At 43.5% G+C, this 15,621-nt stretch overlaps 1 protein-coding gene across 5 annotated transcripts in view; it reads right to left on the reverse strand.

Annotated features, from left to right (window-relative positions):
* The window catches only part of LOC147116898 (uncharacterized), a 347,723-nt gene that overhangs the window by 313,898 nt on the left and 18,204 nt on the right, over window positions 1–15,621 (reverse strand). For all 5 annotated transcript variants that reach the window (XM_085987340.1, XM_085987341.1, XM_085987339.1 and 2 more), the window contains exons 3-4: window positions 13,006–13,035; window positions 7,745–7,774 (exon numbers count right to left, since the gene is read on the reverse strand). In XM_085987340.1, coding sequence (XP_085843466.1) covers window positions 7,745–7,774; window positions 13,006–13,035 — 60 coding nt within the window. The remainder of the gene's footprint in view (window positions 1–7,744; window positions 7,775–13,005; window positions 13,036–15,621) is intronic.

A 15,621-nucleotide genomic window follows, 5' to 3' on the forward strand; every position in this document is an offset into this window, starting at 1 on the left:
CTGCTGCAGCCACAACTTGAGCCTCAAACCACGACATGCACAGCATTGACTGGCTGTCATGTTCACCATGGCCCTTAAATTTTATATCAAGGGCCCTGTCCAGCTACAGCAGGTGACATCAGCAACATCTCCCAGTTTTCAGGCCACCTTTGTATCAGGGAGATCACCAAGGCTCTCTATATCAGGATGAATAGCTACACCTCTTTTTTAATGGACACGGAGCAAAGCAGGATGAGAGAACACTCGGTTTCACACACATTGCAGCAGCCATAGACTGCACCCACATTGCCTTGCATGCTCCCCATCACCAGCTTGGCATCTTTCTGAACAGAATGGGATTCCACTCCCTCAATGTCCAACTTGTTTGCAACCACAGGCAATGCACCATGCAGGTCTGTGCCTGGTTTCTTGGTAGCAGCCGTGATTCATTCATCCTGCGCCAGTTCTCTGATCTGCCTTTATTCCAACTCGGCTGGCAGGTCACAGACTGGCTACTGGGTGACAAGGGCTATCCCATTCAGACATGGCTCATGACTCCTGTCAGGAACCTGGGCACAGAGTCAGATGCCCCTGATGCCTGAACATGCTGGGTTACAGTACCAGGGCCAATCTGTCCCACCATTTGATCAGGAGATGCAACCTGCAGCTGCTCCTTCGCAGGACAGTGACAGCCAGAGGCATCAACCACATCAAACCCATCAGGCTCATATACACAAAAAGACCATCAGTCACTCAGGTGCCACCTAGACATTTACATTTAGTCAAAGGTTAAAAGCACAAAGGGGAAGAACTACAGTAGGGAATGAGCAGCAACAACTGCCATTTAAATCATAGCTTATTGTAGAAAAACGTCCCATAGCCACAGAACCTAATATTAGGATGGGTGACCAAAAGCTTGATCAGATATGGGATTTGAGGAAGATCTTAAAGGAGCAGAGGTGGAGGAACGGAATACCAGAGCCTGGAGCCGAGGTGGCTGAAGGCACAGTCACCAATGGTGGGGCGAAGGAAGGGGGGAGAAAGCACAAGAGGCTAGTGTAACACAATCATGGTAAACTTGACTGAATCTCCATTTGACTGAATCTAAAAGTGACCAAATTTTACCATCATGCTTTGCGAGGACAAAGTCTGGTTGCTGTGAGAACTTTGCAAAATAAACTGTTTAACTTGTAAGCTGTAAAAACTGCCAATTGTCTTTCAACAGATATGGAAAACAAGCTTATTGAAGTTCTGTGAGAACAGACTATTGACTGAAATCAGTGCAATAACAGAAACATCTTCAGACTATGGAATGTACCTAGCCTTGAAGGCCCACACTTGCCTAACGGACTAGTGATAACAAGGTCTGGGAAACAACTGCCGACCATTATGCCGTATAATTAGGGACACGTATGCAGTGCGAGGGATGCCAAATTTGGGGGTATAAAAGGTACTGTTTCAAAACATTCGCTGCTGCAGTCGGGGCTATAGTCGATGGCGACCTGGTCAGTTGCCAGATAAAGTTAGTCATACGTCTAGTTCATCGTTGAATTGACCTCTCATCTGGTGAATAGTATGTACAGGAAACTTTGGTTTATCCGGAGGTTGTATATCCGGAAACCTCGATCTAACGGCAGAAATCAGCAGCCGTTTTGTTAGGTTTTTTTTCTTCTCCTAGCATTTTTTTAAACAGTCAGTCTCTGGAATGCCTCTCTGAAGCTGTTGCTAAGCTACAGAGACGCTTCCAAGGTACGGGCCGACTGTTTACAAGCTGTTGCTAAGCAACAGTGTTTGTTGTCAGATACGGAGATGAAAACCTCCGTATCCTTCAACACTAGCGCTGGTCTATCCGGAAGTTTTCATAGATCGGCATCACGCCGGTCCCGTCGGTGCTGGATATCGCGAAGTTTCCTGTATGTGGTTTTGCTTATAATCAACTGAGCTTAAAGTAAATGATTTTAGATGCTTGCTTGCGATAAGTATATGAATGTACACCACTTGCAAGAAGCACTGAGAGTAGCAAGGACACAAAATGTACTCTGAGTGAGGGACTTCAATGTCCATCACCAAGAGTGGCTCGGTAGCACCAGTACTGACCGAGCTGGCCGAGTCCTGAAGGACATAACTGCCAGTCTGGGCCTGCGACAGGTGGTGAGAGAATCAACACGAAGGAAAAACCTACTTGACCTCGTCCTCACTAATCTACCTGTCACAGATGCATCTGTCCATGGCAGTATTGGTAGCAGTGACCACCACACAGTCATTGTAGAGACAAAGTCCTGTCTTGACACTGAGGACACCCACCATCGTGTTGTGTGGCATTACCACCGTGCTAAATGGGATAGATTCAGAACAGATCTAGCAGCTCAAAACTGGGCATCCATGAGGCACTGTGGGCCATCAGCAGCAGCAGAATTGTATTCCACCACAATCTGTAACCTCAAGGCATATCCCTCACTCTACAATTACCATCAAACCAGGGGACCAACCCTGGTTCAATAAGGAGTGTAGAAGAGCATGCCAGGAGCAGCAACAGGTGTACCTAAAAATGCGGTGCCAACCTAGGGAAGCTGCAACACAGGACTACATGCATGCTAAAAAGCAGAAGCAGCATGCTATGGACACAGCTAAGCGATCCTGCAATCAATGGATCAGATCAAAGCTCTGCAGTCCTGCCACATCCAGTCATGAATGGTGGTGGATCATTAAACAACTAACGGGAGGAGGAGGCTCCATGATGGTGGAGCCCAACACGTGAGTGCAAAAGGCAAGGCTGAAGCGTTTGCAAACATCTTCAGCCAGGAGTGCCGAGTGAATGAACCACATCGGCCTACTCCCAAGGTCACCACCATCACAGAAGCCAGTCTTCAGCCAATTCGATTCACTCCACGTGATATCAAGAAACGGCTGAGTGCACTGGATACAGCAAAGGCTATGGGCCCTAACAACATCCCGGCTATCGTGCTGAAGACTTGTGCACCAGAACTAGCCGTGCCTCTAGTTAAGCTGTTCCAGTACAGCTACAACACTGGCATCTATCCGACAATGTGGAAAACTGCCCAGGTTTGTCCTGTCCACAAAAAGCAGGACAAATCCAAACCGGCCAATTACCGCCCCATCAGTCCTCTCAATCATCATCAAAGTGATGGAAGGTGTCATTGACAGTGCTATCAAGTGGCACTCACTCACCAATAACCTGCACACTGATGGCCAGCTTGGGTTCCGCCAAGACCACTCGGGTCCCGACCTCATTACAGTCTTGGTCCAAACATGGACAAAGGAGCTGAATTCCAGAGCTGAGGTGAGAGTGACTGCCCTTGACATCAAGGCAGCTTTTGACCAAGTGTGGCATCGTACAAGGAGCCCAAGTAAAACTGAAGTCAATGGGAATCAGGGGGAAAACGCTCCACTGGCTGGAGTCATACCTAGCACAAAGGAAGATGGTTGTGGTAATTGAAGGTCAATCATCACGGCCCCAGGACATCACTGCAGGAGTTCCTCAGGGTAGTGTCCTAGGCCCAACCATCTTCAGCTGCTTCATCAATGACCTTCCCTCCAACATAAGGTCAGAAATGGGGATGTTCGCTGATGACTGCACAGTGTTCAGTGCCATTCACAACTCCTCAGATAATGAAGCAGTCCATGCCCGCATGCAGCAAGACCTGGACGATGCTCAGGCTTCGGCAGGTAACATTCACACCACAGAAGTGCCAGGCAATGACTAACTCCAACAAGAGAGAGTCTAACCACCTCCCCTTGACATTCAATGGCATTACCATCGCCGAATCCCCCACCATCAACATCCTGGGGGTCACCATTAACCAGAAACCTAACTGGACCAGCCACATAAATACTGTGGCAACAAGAGCAGGTCAGAGGCTAGATATTCTGCAGCGACTGTCTCACCTCCTGACTACCCAAAGCCTTTCCACCATCGACAAGGCACAAGTAAGAAGTGTGATGGAATAATCTCCACTTGCCTGGATGAGTGCAGCTCCAACAACACTCAAGAAGCTTGACACCATCCTGGACAAAGCAGCCCGTTTGATTGGCACCCCATCCACCACCTTAAACATTCATTCCCTCCACCACTGGCATACTGTGGCTGCAGTGTGTACCATCTACAAGATGCACTGCAGCAACTCACCAAGGCTTCTTCGGCAGCACCTCCCAAACCTGCGACCTCTTCCACCTAGAAGGACAAGGGCAGCAGGTGCATGGGAACTCCATCACCCCCAGGTTCCCCTCCAAGTCACACACCATCCTGACTTAGAAATATATCGCCAATCCTTCATCATCATGGGTCAAAATCCTGGAACTCCCTCCCTAACAGCACTGTGAGAGTACCTTCACACATGGACTGCAACGGTTCAAGAAGGCGGCTCTTGACCACCTTCTCAAGGGCAACTAGGGATGGGCAATAAATGCTGGCATTGCCAGCAACGCCTACATCCCATAAGCGAATAAAAAAAATTGAAAACAGTTTGTATATTGGAAATTACTTGTAACCTCTTCTTGATTTTTAAGTAAAAGAAGTTTCACAGATTAACTGGGTTTTGTGTTGTCTTTTCCACAAGTCTGAACTCTATAAACTGTCAGACAATCAGAACGTCTTACAGATACTCTGACGCCCGAACAGGGACTCGTTCGGAACAAACAATGGGAAAAACAATGGATGGGGTTAGTCACGAAATATGTGACGGGCAAGTTACCCCTCAGGGAGGGGTGGGTACGGGTCATTATAGACAGTGATGATCCAGTACTGATCCATTACGTCATTTCCTGCATGCAGCAAGACCTGGACAACATTCAGGCTTGGGCTGATAAGTGGCAAGTAACATTCGCGCCACACAAGTGCCAGGCAATGACTATCTCCAACAAGCGAGAGTCTAACCACCGCCCCTTGACATTCAACTGCATTATCATCGCCAAATCCCCCACCATCAACATCCTGGGGGTCACCATTGACCAGAAACTTAACTGGACCAGCCACATAAATACTGTGGCAACAAGAGCAGGTCAGAGGCTGGATATTCTGCAGCGAGTGCCTCACCTCCTGACTCCCCAAAGCCTTTCCACCATCTACAAAGCGTAAGTCAGGAGTGTGATGGAATACTCTCCACTTGCCTGGATGCACTGCAGCAACTCGCCAAGTCTTCTTCGAAAGCACCTCACAAACCCACGACCTCTGCCACCTAGAAGGATAAGGGCAGCAGACGTATGGGAACACCATCACCTGCAAATTCCCCTCCAAGTTACACACCATCCTGACTTGGAAATATACCGCCATTCCTTCATCATCGCTGGGTCAAAATCTTGAAAGTCCCTCCCTAAAAACACTGCGGGAGTACCTTCACCACAAGGACTGCAGCGGTTCAAGAAGACGGCTCACCACCACTTTCTCAAGGGCAATTAGGAATAGGCAATAAATGCTGGCCTTGCCAGCAACGCCCACATCCCAGGAATGCATAAATTAAAAAAAATACTGTGTGGTATGCTGCTGGGAACCAGCAGTCCTACATGTGGGCAGAGCACGATCGCAAGCCACCTTCTAGCTCTGTTTGCCACTTGTGTGCTCACTTTCAGGTGCATAGCAGACTGAATATCTAGGTCTGTGGTCTAACCTTTAGCTTGTATAAATTCATCACAAATTTTTTGTTCTTATACTCTGTGTCACTATTTATAACACCCAAAATGCTAATAGCCTTTTTATAAGTTTACCTACATCACTCGTACTGTCTAGTAATTATGTATTTCCTTGGGGCTCAAGGTTTCTGCTGTACTTCTGCCAAAGTTACAGCGGCGGACCGGAAGTAGCCCTGAGGATATTCTTGGTGTGTGTCTCTCTATTCATCTACAGCCTTCAGTAGTTTTCTATTGAGTATCCAATCTAAGCATCAGTATATGATGTTGTAGTCCTATCTCTATTGAGTATCCAATCTAAGCATCAGTATATGATGTTGTAGTCCTATCTCTATTGAGTATCCAATCTAAGCATCAGTATATGATGTTGTAGTCCTATCTCTATTGAGTATCCAATCTAAGCATCAGTATATGATGTTGTAGTCCTATCTCTATTGAGTATCCAATCTAAGCATCAGTATATGATGTTGTAGTCCTATCTCTATTGAGTATCCAATCTAAGCATCAGTATATGATGTTGTAGTCCTATCTCTATTGAGTATCCAATCTAAACATCAGTATATGATGTTGTAGTCCTATCTCTATTGAGTATCCAATCTAAACATCAGTATATGATGTTGTAGTCCTATCTCTATTGAGTATCCAATCTAAACATCAGTATATGATGTTGTAGTCCTATCTCTATTGAGTATCCAATCTAAACATCAGTATATGATGTTGTAGTCCTATCTCTATTGAGTATCCAATCTAAGCATCAGTATATGATGTTGTAGTCCTATCTCTATTGAGTATCCAATCTAAGCTTCAGTATATGATGTTGTAGTCCTATCTCTATTGAGTATCCAATCTAAGCTTCAGTATATGATGTTGTAGTCCTATCTCTATTGAGTATCCAATCTAAGCTTCAGTATATGATGTTGTAGTCCTATCTCTATTGAGTATCCAATCTAAGCTTCAGTATATGATGTTGTAGTCCTATCTCTATTGAGTATCCAATCTAAGCTTCAGTATATGATGTTGTAGTCCTATCTCTATTGAGTATCCAATCTAAGCTTCAGTATATGATGTTGTAGTCCTATCTCTATTGAGTATCCAATCTAAGCTTCAGTATATGATGTTGTAGTCCTATCTCTATTGAGTATCCAATCTAAGCTTCAGTATATGATGTTGTAGTCCTATCTCTATTGAGTATCCAATCTAAGCTTCAGTATATGATGTTGTAGTCCTATCTCTATTGAGTATCCAATCTAAGCTTCAGTATATGATGTTGTAGTCCTATCTCTATTGAGTATCCAATCTAAGCTTCAGTATATGATGTTGTAGTCCTATCTCTATTGAGTATCCAATCTAAGCTTCAGTATATGATGTTGTAGTCCTATCTCTATTGAGTATCCAATCTAAGCTTCAGTATATGATGTTGTAGTCCTATCTCTATTGAGTATCCAATCTAAGCTTCAGTATATGATGTTGTAGTCCTATCTCTATTGAGTATCCAATCTAAGCTTCAGTATATGATGTTGTAGTCCTATCTCTATTGAGTATCCAATCTAAGCTTCAGTATATGATGTTGTAGTCCTATCTCTATTGAGTATCCAATCTAAGCTTCAGTATATGATGTTGTAGTCCTATCTCTATTGAGTATCCAATCTAAGCTTCAGTATATGATGTTGTAGTCCTATCTCTATTGAGTATCCAATCTAAGCTTCAGTATATGATGTTGTAGTCCTATCTCTATTGAGTATCCAATCTAAGCTTCAGTATATGATGTTGTAGTCCTATCTCTATTGAGTATCCAATCTAAGCTTCAGTATATGATGTTGTAGTCCTATCTCTATTGAGTATCCAATCTAAGCTTCAGTATATGATGTTGTAGTCCTATCTCTATTGAGTATCCAATCTAAGCTTCAGTATATGATGTTGTAGTCCTATCTCTATTGAGTATCCAATCTAAGCTTCAGTATATGATGTTGTAGTCCTATCTCTATTGAGTATCCAATCTAAGCTTCAGTATATGATGTTGTAGTCCTATCTCTATCCACATTCCCCTTGAGTGCAACTTCCCTGCTGGGAGACCAGGATCATAGAATTTACGATTAAGTCTCTTCCTGCTTTTATAACTTACCCTGGTCACAAGATAGCTCCTCCGATAGGTCTGTTGATAGAAAATAAGAGTCTTTTGAAATATTCACAAAAGGCAATAAAAGTTACTGCTATTAAAGTGAAACAATTCCGTTGTTGTAAGCCAAGGTACTCACCAGGCCACTCTACCAAAATGAAATGACCTCTCAGAACAATGCAAATCATCTCATTTAGTATTTTAGCATCCTTCACTGTGAAGGATGCAATAGGAGCACCATGGGGTCAAGAGACCAGAATGTCAGCCACCAGAAAGCCAGTGAAGGGCTACTTTTTTAAAATTTGTGCTTGGGATGTGGATGGCATTGAAATAGCAGTATTTATTACCCATCCCTAGCTGTCCTGAGAGAATAGGAGTCAACCAAATAGTATGGCTTAGGTAGGCCAGGCAGGTTCCCTTCCCGATTGGATATCAATGAACCAGATGGGCTTTTACAGCAACATAGCAGCTTACATGGTCATTTTCAGATTTACTGAACTCAATTTCACAATCTGCTATGGTGGTATTTAAACTCATGACCTCTGGATTGCACGTCCAGTGAAACAACCACAACACTACCATACCCCAACACTGACGATTTATTTTCTTCTGCAATCTGGTTGGCACTTAGGTCCCTTTTCAGGAATTGGCTATTACAGGTCAAATGAAAGCTAAGGTACTAGGTTACGCCCGCCCACCCCCACCCGGATTACATTTTAAAATTAATTTTAGGCAGGCCTTCCCTGAAGAACTTAGGCAATGTGCATAAACATGAGCAACTAAAGTGGAGCTGAGGTGCTCGGCCATATCATGGGAAGGCCACTCATTTACATCACTTTTTTATTGGTTCTCAAAATGTGAGCAACATTGGCAAAGCTACATTTATTGACCATCCCCAGAATAATTATTTTTATTACTGCTCAGCCGCCAGAGGGCACTAAGAGTATGGGACGTGTACACAGGAACATGGAAACTGGAACAGCCCTTCAAGCCTGTTCTACCATTCTATTAGATCAAGGCATATCTGTACCTCAATTCCATTTACCCACTTTTGCTCCATACCACTTGATACCCTTATCCAACAAAAATCTATCGTCCTCAGTCTTGGAAATTTCAATTGACCTAGCACTGACAGACTTTTGGGGACAGAGTTCCAGATTTCCACTACTCTGTGTGGAAAAAGTGATTGCTGATTTCACTTCTAAATGGCCTAGCTCCAGTTTTAAGATTATGCCCTCTTGTTCTGCACTACTCCACCATGGAATCATTACAGCGCAGTAGGAGGCCATTTGGCCTGTCGAGCCCGTGCTGGCCCTCTGCAAGAGCACTTCAGCTAGTCCCACTTCCCCGCCCTTTCTCTGTAGCCCTGCAATTATTTTTCCTTCGGGTTCTTATTTGTTTCCCTTTTGAAAGCCGTGATTGAGTCTGCCTCCACCACCCTTTCGGGCAGTGCATTCCAGATCATAACCACTCGCTATGTAAAACAGTTTTTCCAACCCTTCCGCCAATGGGAACAGTTTCCCTCTCTCTACTCTGTCCAGACCCCTCATGATTTTGAACACCTCTATCAGATCTCTTCTAGATCTTCTCTGCTCTAAGGAGAACAACTCCAGCTTCTCCAGTCTATCCATGTAAGTGAAGTCCCTCATCCCTGGAACCATTCTTGTAAATCTTTTCTGCACCCTCTCTAAAGCCTTCACATCCTTCCTAAACTGCGGTGCCCAGAATTGCACACTACTCCAGTTGTAGTTGAACCAGTGTTTTATAAAGGTTCATCACAACTTCCTTGCTTTTGTACTCTATGCCTCTATTTATAAAGCCCAGGATCCCGTATGCTTTTTCAACTGCTTTCTCAACCTGCTCTGCCACCTTCAACGATTTGTGCACACATACCCCCAGGTCTCTCTGTTCATGCACCCACTTTAGAATTGTACCCTTTAGTTTATATTGCCTCTCCTCATTCTTCCGACCAAAATGTATCACTTCGCACTTTTCTGCGTTAAATTTCATCTGCCACGTGTCTGCCCATTCGACCAGCCTTTCAATATCCTCTTGAAGTCTATCCCTATCCTCCTCACTGTTCACTATACTTCCAAGTTTTGTGTCATTTGCAAATTTTGAAATTGTACCCTGTACCCAAGTCATTAATATATATCAAGAAAAACAGTGGTCTTAGTACCGACCCCTAGGAAACACCACTATATACCGTCCTCCAGTCCGAAAAACAACCGTTCACCACTACTCTCTGTTTCCTGTCACTTAGCCAATTTTGCATCCATGCTGCCACTGTCATTTTTATTCCATGGGCTTCAACTTTGCTGGCAAGCCTATTATGTGGCATTTTATCAAACACCTTTTGGAAGTCCATGTACACCACATCAACCGCATTGCCCTCATCAACCCTGTCTGCTACCTCATCAAAAAATTCAATCAATTTAGTTAAACACAATTTGCCTTTAACAAATCCGTGCTGGCTTCCCTTAATTAATCCACACTTGCCCAAGTGACCGTTAATTTTGTCCCGGATTATCGTTTCTAAAAGCTTCCCCACCACCGAGGTTAAGCTGACTGGCCTGTAGTTGCTGGGTTTATCCTTACACCTTTTTTTGAACTAGGGTGTAACATTTGCAATTTTCCAGTCCTCTGGCACCACCTCCCTATCCAAAGAGGATTGGAAGATTATGGCCAGTACCTCCACAATTTCCACTTTTACTTCCCTCAGCATCCTAGGAAGCATCCCATCCGGTCCTGGTGGCTTATCTACTTTAAGTACAGCCAGCCTTTCTAGTACCTCCTCTTTATCAATTTTTAGCCCATCCAGTATCTCAACTACCTCCTCTTTCACTCTAACTTTGGCAGCATCTTCTTCCTCGGTAAAGACAGATGCAAAGTACTCATTTAGTATCTGAGCAATGCTCGCTGCCTCCATGAGTAGGTCTCCTTTTTGGTTCCTAATCAGCCCCACCCTTCCTCTTACTACCCGTTTAATATTTATATGCCTATAAGAAGACTTCTGGATTCCCTTTTATGTTAGCTGCCAGTCTAGTCTCATACTCTCTCTTTGCCCCTCTTATTTCCTTTTTCACTTCCCCTCTGAACTTTTTATATTCAGCCTGGTTCTCACTTGTATTCTCAACATGACATCTGTCATACACCCCTTTTTTCTGCTTCATCTTACTCTCTATCTCTTTCATCATCCAGGGAGTTTTGGCTTTAGTTGCCCTACCTTTCCCCCTCGTGGGAATGTACCTCGGCTGTACCCGAACCATCTCTTCTTTAAAGGCAGCCCATTGTTCAATTACAGTTTTGCCTGCCAATCTTTGATTCCAATTTATCCGGGCTCAACCCACTGAAATTGGCCCTCTGCCAATTAAGTATTTTTACTCTAGATTGCTCCTTGTCCTTTTCCATAGCTAATCTAAACCTTGTGATACTGTGATCCCTGTCCCCTAAATGTTCCCCTACTGACACTTGATCCACTTGACCCACCTCATTCCCCAGGACCAGATCCAGCAATGCCTCCTTCCTCATTGGGTTGGAAACATACTGATCAAGAAAGTTCTCCTGAACACAGTTCAGAAATTCTTCCCCCGCTGCCCTTTACACTATTACTATCCCAGTCTATATCAGGATAATTGAAGTCCCCCATTATCACTATGCTATAGTTCTTGCAAATTTCCCTGCAAATTTGCTCCTCTATATCCTTCCCACTAGTAGGCAGCCTATAGAATACATCTAGTAGTATAATGGCACCTCTATTATTTCTTAACTCTAACCAAACAGATTCTGTCCTTGACCCCTCCAGGACATCTGTCAGCAAGTGTCTCAGTTGGTAGCACTCTCGCCTCTGAGTCAGAAGGTTGTGGGTTCAGGTCCCACTCCAAACACTCCAGAGCACAAAAATCTAGGCTGACACTGCAGTGCAGTACTGAGGAGTGCTGCACTGTCAGAGGTGCTGTCTTTCGGATGAGATGTTAAACTGAGGCCCCGTCTGCTCTCACAGGTGGACGTGAAAGATCCCAAGGCACTATTTTGAAGAAGAGCAGGGAAGTTATCCCCGATGTCCTGGCCAATACTTATCCCTCAATCAACATAACAAAAAAAACAGATTATCTGGTCATTATCACATTGCTGTGTATGGGAGCTTGCTGAGTGCAAAATTGGCTCCCATGTTTCCCGCATTACAATAGTGACTACACTTCAAAAAGTACTTCATTGTAAAGTGCTTTGGGACGTCCGGTGGTCGTGAAAGGCGCTTTATAAATGCAAGTCTTTCTTTTTATCTTCTCTCCCCAGCACTGTAATATTCTCTTTAATCAATACTGCCACCCCACCTCCTTTCTTTCCTTCCCTATCTTTTTCCTGAACACCTAATATCCAGGAATATTTAATGCCTAATCCTGCCCTTTTTTGAGCCAGGTCTCCATTATCGCCACCACATCATATGGCTCATGTGGCCCATGTGGCTATTTGCACCTGCAGCTGACCAACCTTATTTACCACGCTTCGTGCGTTTACACACATGTACTGTAAACCTATCTTAGACCTTCTTGAATTCTCTCTTAGTCTGACCCCACCTACATTTCTTACTCTAGTGCTATCTGTCTCTCCCACTCCTTTGTGCACCTTGTTTTGCTTTCTTGGTGCCCATCCCCCTGGATGTAGCATTAGAAAGGAGAAAATAGTTTCTCTGTATCTACCCTACTGAATCTCTTTATTATTTTAAACATCTTGGTTAGATCACCCTTCAACCTTCTACACTCAGGGGAAACAAGCCAGGTTTATGCAACCTAACCTCATAATTTAACCTTTTAAGCCTTGGTTTCATTTTGTTGAATCTGCATTGTACCCCTTCCAAAACTTAATCAGGCCAAACCAGGTCGGGGTCGCAGATTTCCAAAGGGCATGAGTGAACTAGTTAGGTTTTTATGACAAATCAACAACTTTTTTCCCATAGTAATTTGGTGCCACCAGACAAATGACCAGATTTATTGAATTCAATTTCATAACTTGTTACCATGGGATTTGAAGTCATGACTGCTAGATCATGAGTTCAGTACCATAATCACTACACTTCCATACTCTCAAGCAGCCTTACATACTTTATGTGCACATTTCCAGTTGCTACATTCTGGCCAATTGCGTTACCTCAGGCCTTTGCAACCAATAGTAGTGGGTTTCTGTGCCTGAAACGCAGCTGATCTTGGAGCACAAGGGATCACATTATCAACCCCTTGAAATGTCTTTCTGGTCATCGTTCAACTTACCAAGTAATTCCACATCTTGCAGGATGTCTGCTGTCAATAGAGAATGAAAGATTTCAGTACAAACCTTGTGCATCAAAAAATATCTCAAATACTGAACCATAAAGTTGACTGTGGAATTAATAAATGGCATTAACAACAACAACTTGTATTTATAGATTAACAATTAAAAAGAAGCATAAATTCATTTTGTTGTCTATAATTAAGCAATCAGTCTTCATACTTGGAATGTGATATTTATGAATTAAATTTAGTTTTGATACAACTGTGTATTTTGGCTAGCAACAATCATCTTCTCGTTAATAAGATAGAACTGTAGACATTTACAGCACAGGAAGGAGACAATTCAGCCCATTCTGTCTGCGCTGACTCTTTGCCAGAGCAATCCAAAACTAACCCTTTTGTTCCACACTCTCCCCATTAGCTCTATATCTTCCTCTGCTTCCAACATTTAATAGATAGATTTACAATTTTAAAGCGTTTGCTGCTGCTCTTCTATGAAAATGATGATGTAATAAAATAAATATAATCTCAAAACTAAATTATGTATAGGTCTCATTGCCCTATCCAATCTAGTTATGAGGTCTGAAAAATAGTTAATGTAAATCCTTCTGTTTTGGAAGGAGGAGGCTGTGGAGACAAGAGACCCAAACTTCAAATCAGCGCAGTCCCCAGTGGAGTCCTCTCCAGTAATGGGGGCACCATAGAATCTTAGAATCATAGAAGTTTACGGCACAGAAGAAGGCCATTTGGCCCATCGTGTCTGTCCTGGCCGAAAAAGAGCTATCCAGCCTAATCCCACTTCCCAGCTCTTGGTCCATAGCCTTGTAAGTTACGGCACTTCAATACGATGAGGGTTTTTGCCTCTACCAACATAACGGAGAAAGAGGCAGGACAGTGGGTTTTCTTTCATGGGTTGCTGCTCGTCCCCCAACTGCAGGTTTTGTCCCCTAGACAAATCACTTTGGATTAAAGAACAGCTTCATTTTCCCTGGTAATTGTCTCTGTAACAAAAAATGTTAGTAGTTTTATTACATTAAATTCTGAGCCTGAGAGAATAATTAATTTGATAGGGATTCACAATGTCATTGCAACAAAATTTCAACACATCACAAAAGCTAGAGTTTTATGAGCCCACTTCAAATTAATTCACTGCACACTTTGGGACGTCCTGAGAGATGCAATAAGGCACTAGGGAAATAAAATCTCTTCCTCCCACCCTCTCTCTTTTTCCTCCCTTCCTTCCTTCTTTCCTCCCTGCCTCTACAGGTTACTTTCTGCCATCAGTATAAGTTTTGAAAATGTTAACAAGACACAATTGAGTACTGTAGATTTGAAAAGCAGCACACAGTCTCATTCATTCGGAATGAATATTGGAAATCCAGCCGCATGCAGTACACAATTTTCTAACCATTCACTTAAATAGTTGAAAAATGGTGCAAACTGCTCCCCCGAGTTTCTGATATGTGTTGCCAACCAGCAAAACTGAGGCTGTGAAACTGGAAAATTACAATGTAAATGCCCCCATTTTAGAAATGGAGTAAATCAATAGAAAATACTTTGACCCTGAAATTCTACAGAACCAATTGTTTTTGTTCCCCTGAGCTGAGATGTGCCTCTGTCAATCCACTGCTGCACTGATCCCACAGTAATTTGCTGGGTCAGTTCAGTTAAATATACTTTGATGGTTCTCTAGTTCAAATCCAATGTAAAATGGGAGTAATGTGCTGGGAGTGCTTGGGAATGAGATAGCAGCTATTAAAAAGCCAAATCTAGCTGAACAGTGCAGCAGCAGGCTAGGGAGTAACAGGTTAAGTAGGGAAGTGCTTGGTTGAGTGACTTGATTGAATGCTACAACAACATCTTGCATTTATATAATGCCTTTAATGTTAAAATCCCATGCACTTCACAGAACGCAATTTGACAAAAATGGACACCAAGCCAAAGAAGGAGATATTAGGAGCGGAGAAAGTGGTGATTTTAAGGAGGGCAGGGAGGTGGATAGGCTGAGAGGTTAAGGATGGAATTCTAGAGCGCAGGGCCTAGACCGCTGAAGTCACAGCTGCCATGTGGGGCAAAGGGGGGAATGCACAAAAGGCTAGAGTCAGAGGAGCGTAGAATTCTTGGAGAGTTGTAAGGTTGGAGTAGATTACAGAGGTCATTAAACATGAGGATGAAAATGTTAAATTTGAGGCGTTAGGGGAACCAAGAGCCAATGTAGATCAGCGAGCACAGGGGTGATGGGTAAGCACAACTTGGTGTAGGATGGTGAATGGGGACCAGAGTTTTGTATGAGCTGTAATTTATGGGGAGTGGAGGATGGTAGATCACGTGAAGAGAGCATTCATTTTTAATTCATTCTCGGGATGTGGGTGTTGCTGGTAAGGCCGGCATTTATTGCCCATCCTTAGATGCCCTGAGAAGGTGGTGGGCCTACTTCTTAAAACATTGGTAGTGGTTAGATACAACTGAGTGGCTTACTAGACCATTTCAGAGGGCAGTTAAGAGTCAACCACATTGGTGTGACTGGAGTCATATAGAGGCAAGACCGGGTAAAGATGGTAGGTGTCCTTCACGAAAGGGCATTAATGAACAGGTTGGGTTTTATAACAATCCGAC

This window comes from Somniosus microcephalus, chromosome 5, assembly GCF_052327205.1.
Source record: "Somniosus microcephalus isolate GS21.2 chromosome 5, FLI_Smic_1.0, whole genome shotgun sequence".
NCBI classification, from domain to species: Eukaryota; Metazoa; Chordata; class Chondrichthyes; order Squaliformes; family Somniosidae; genus Somniosus; species Somniosus microcephalus.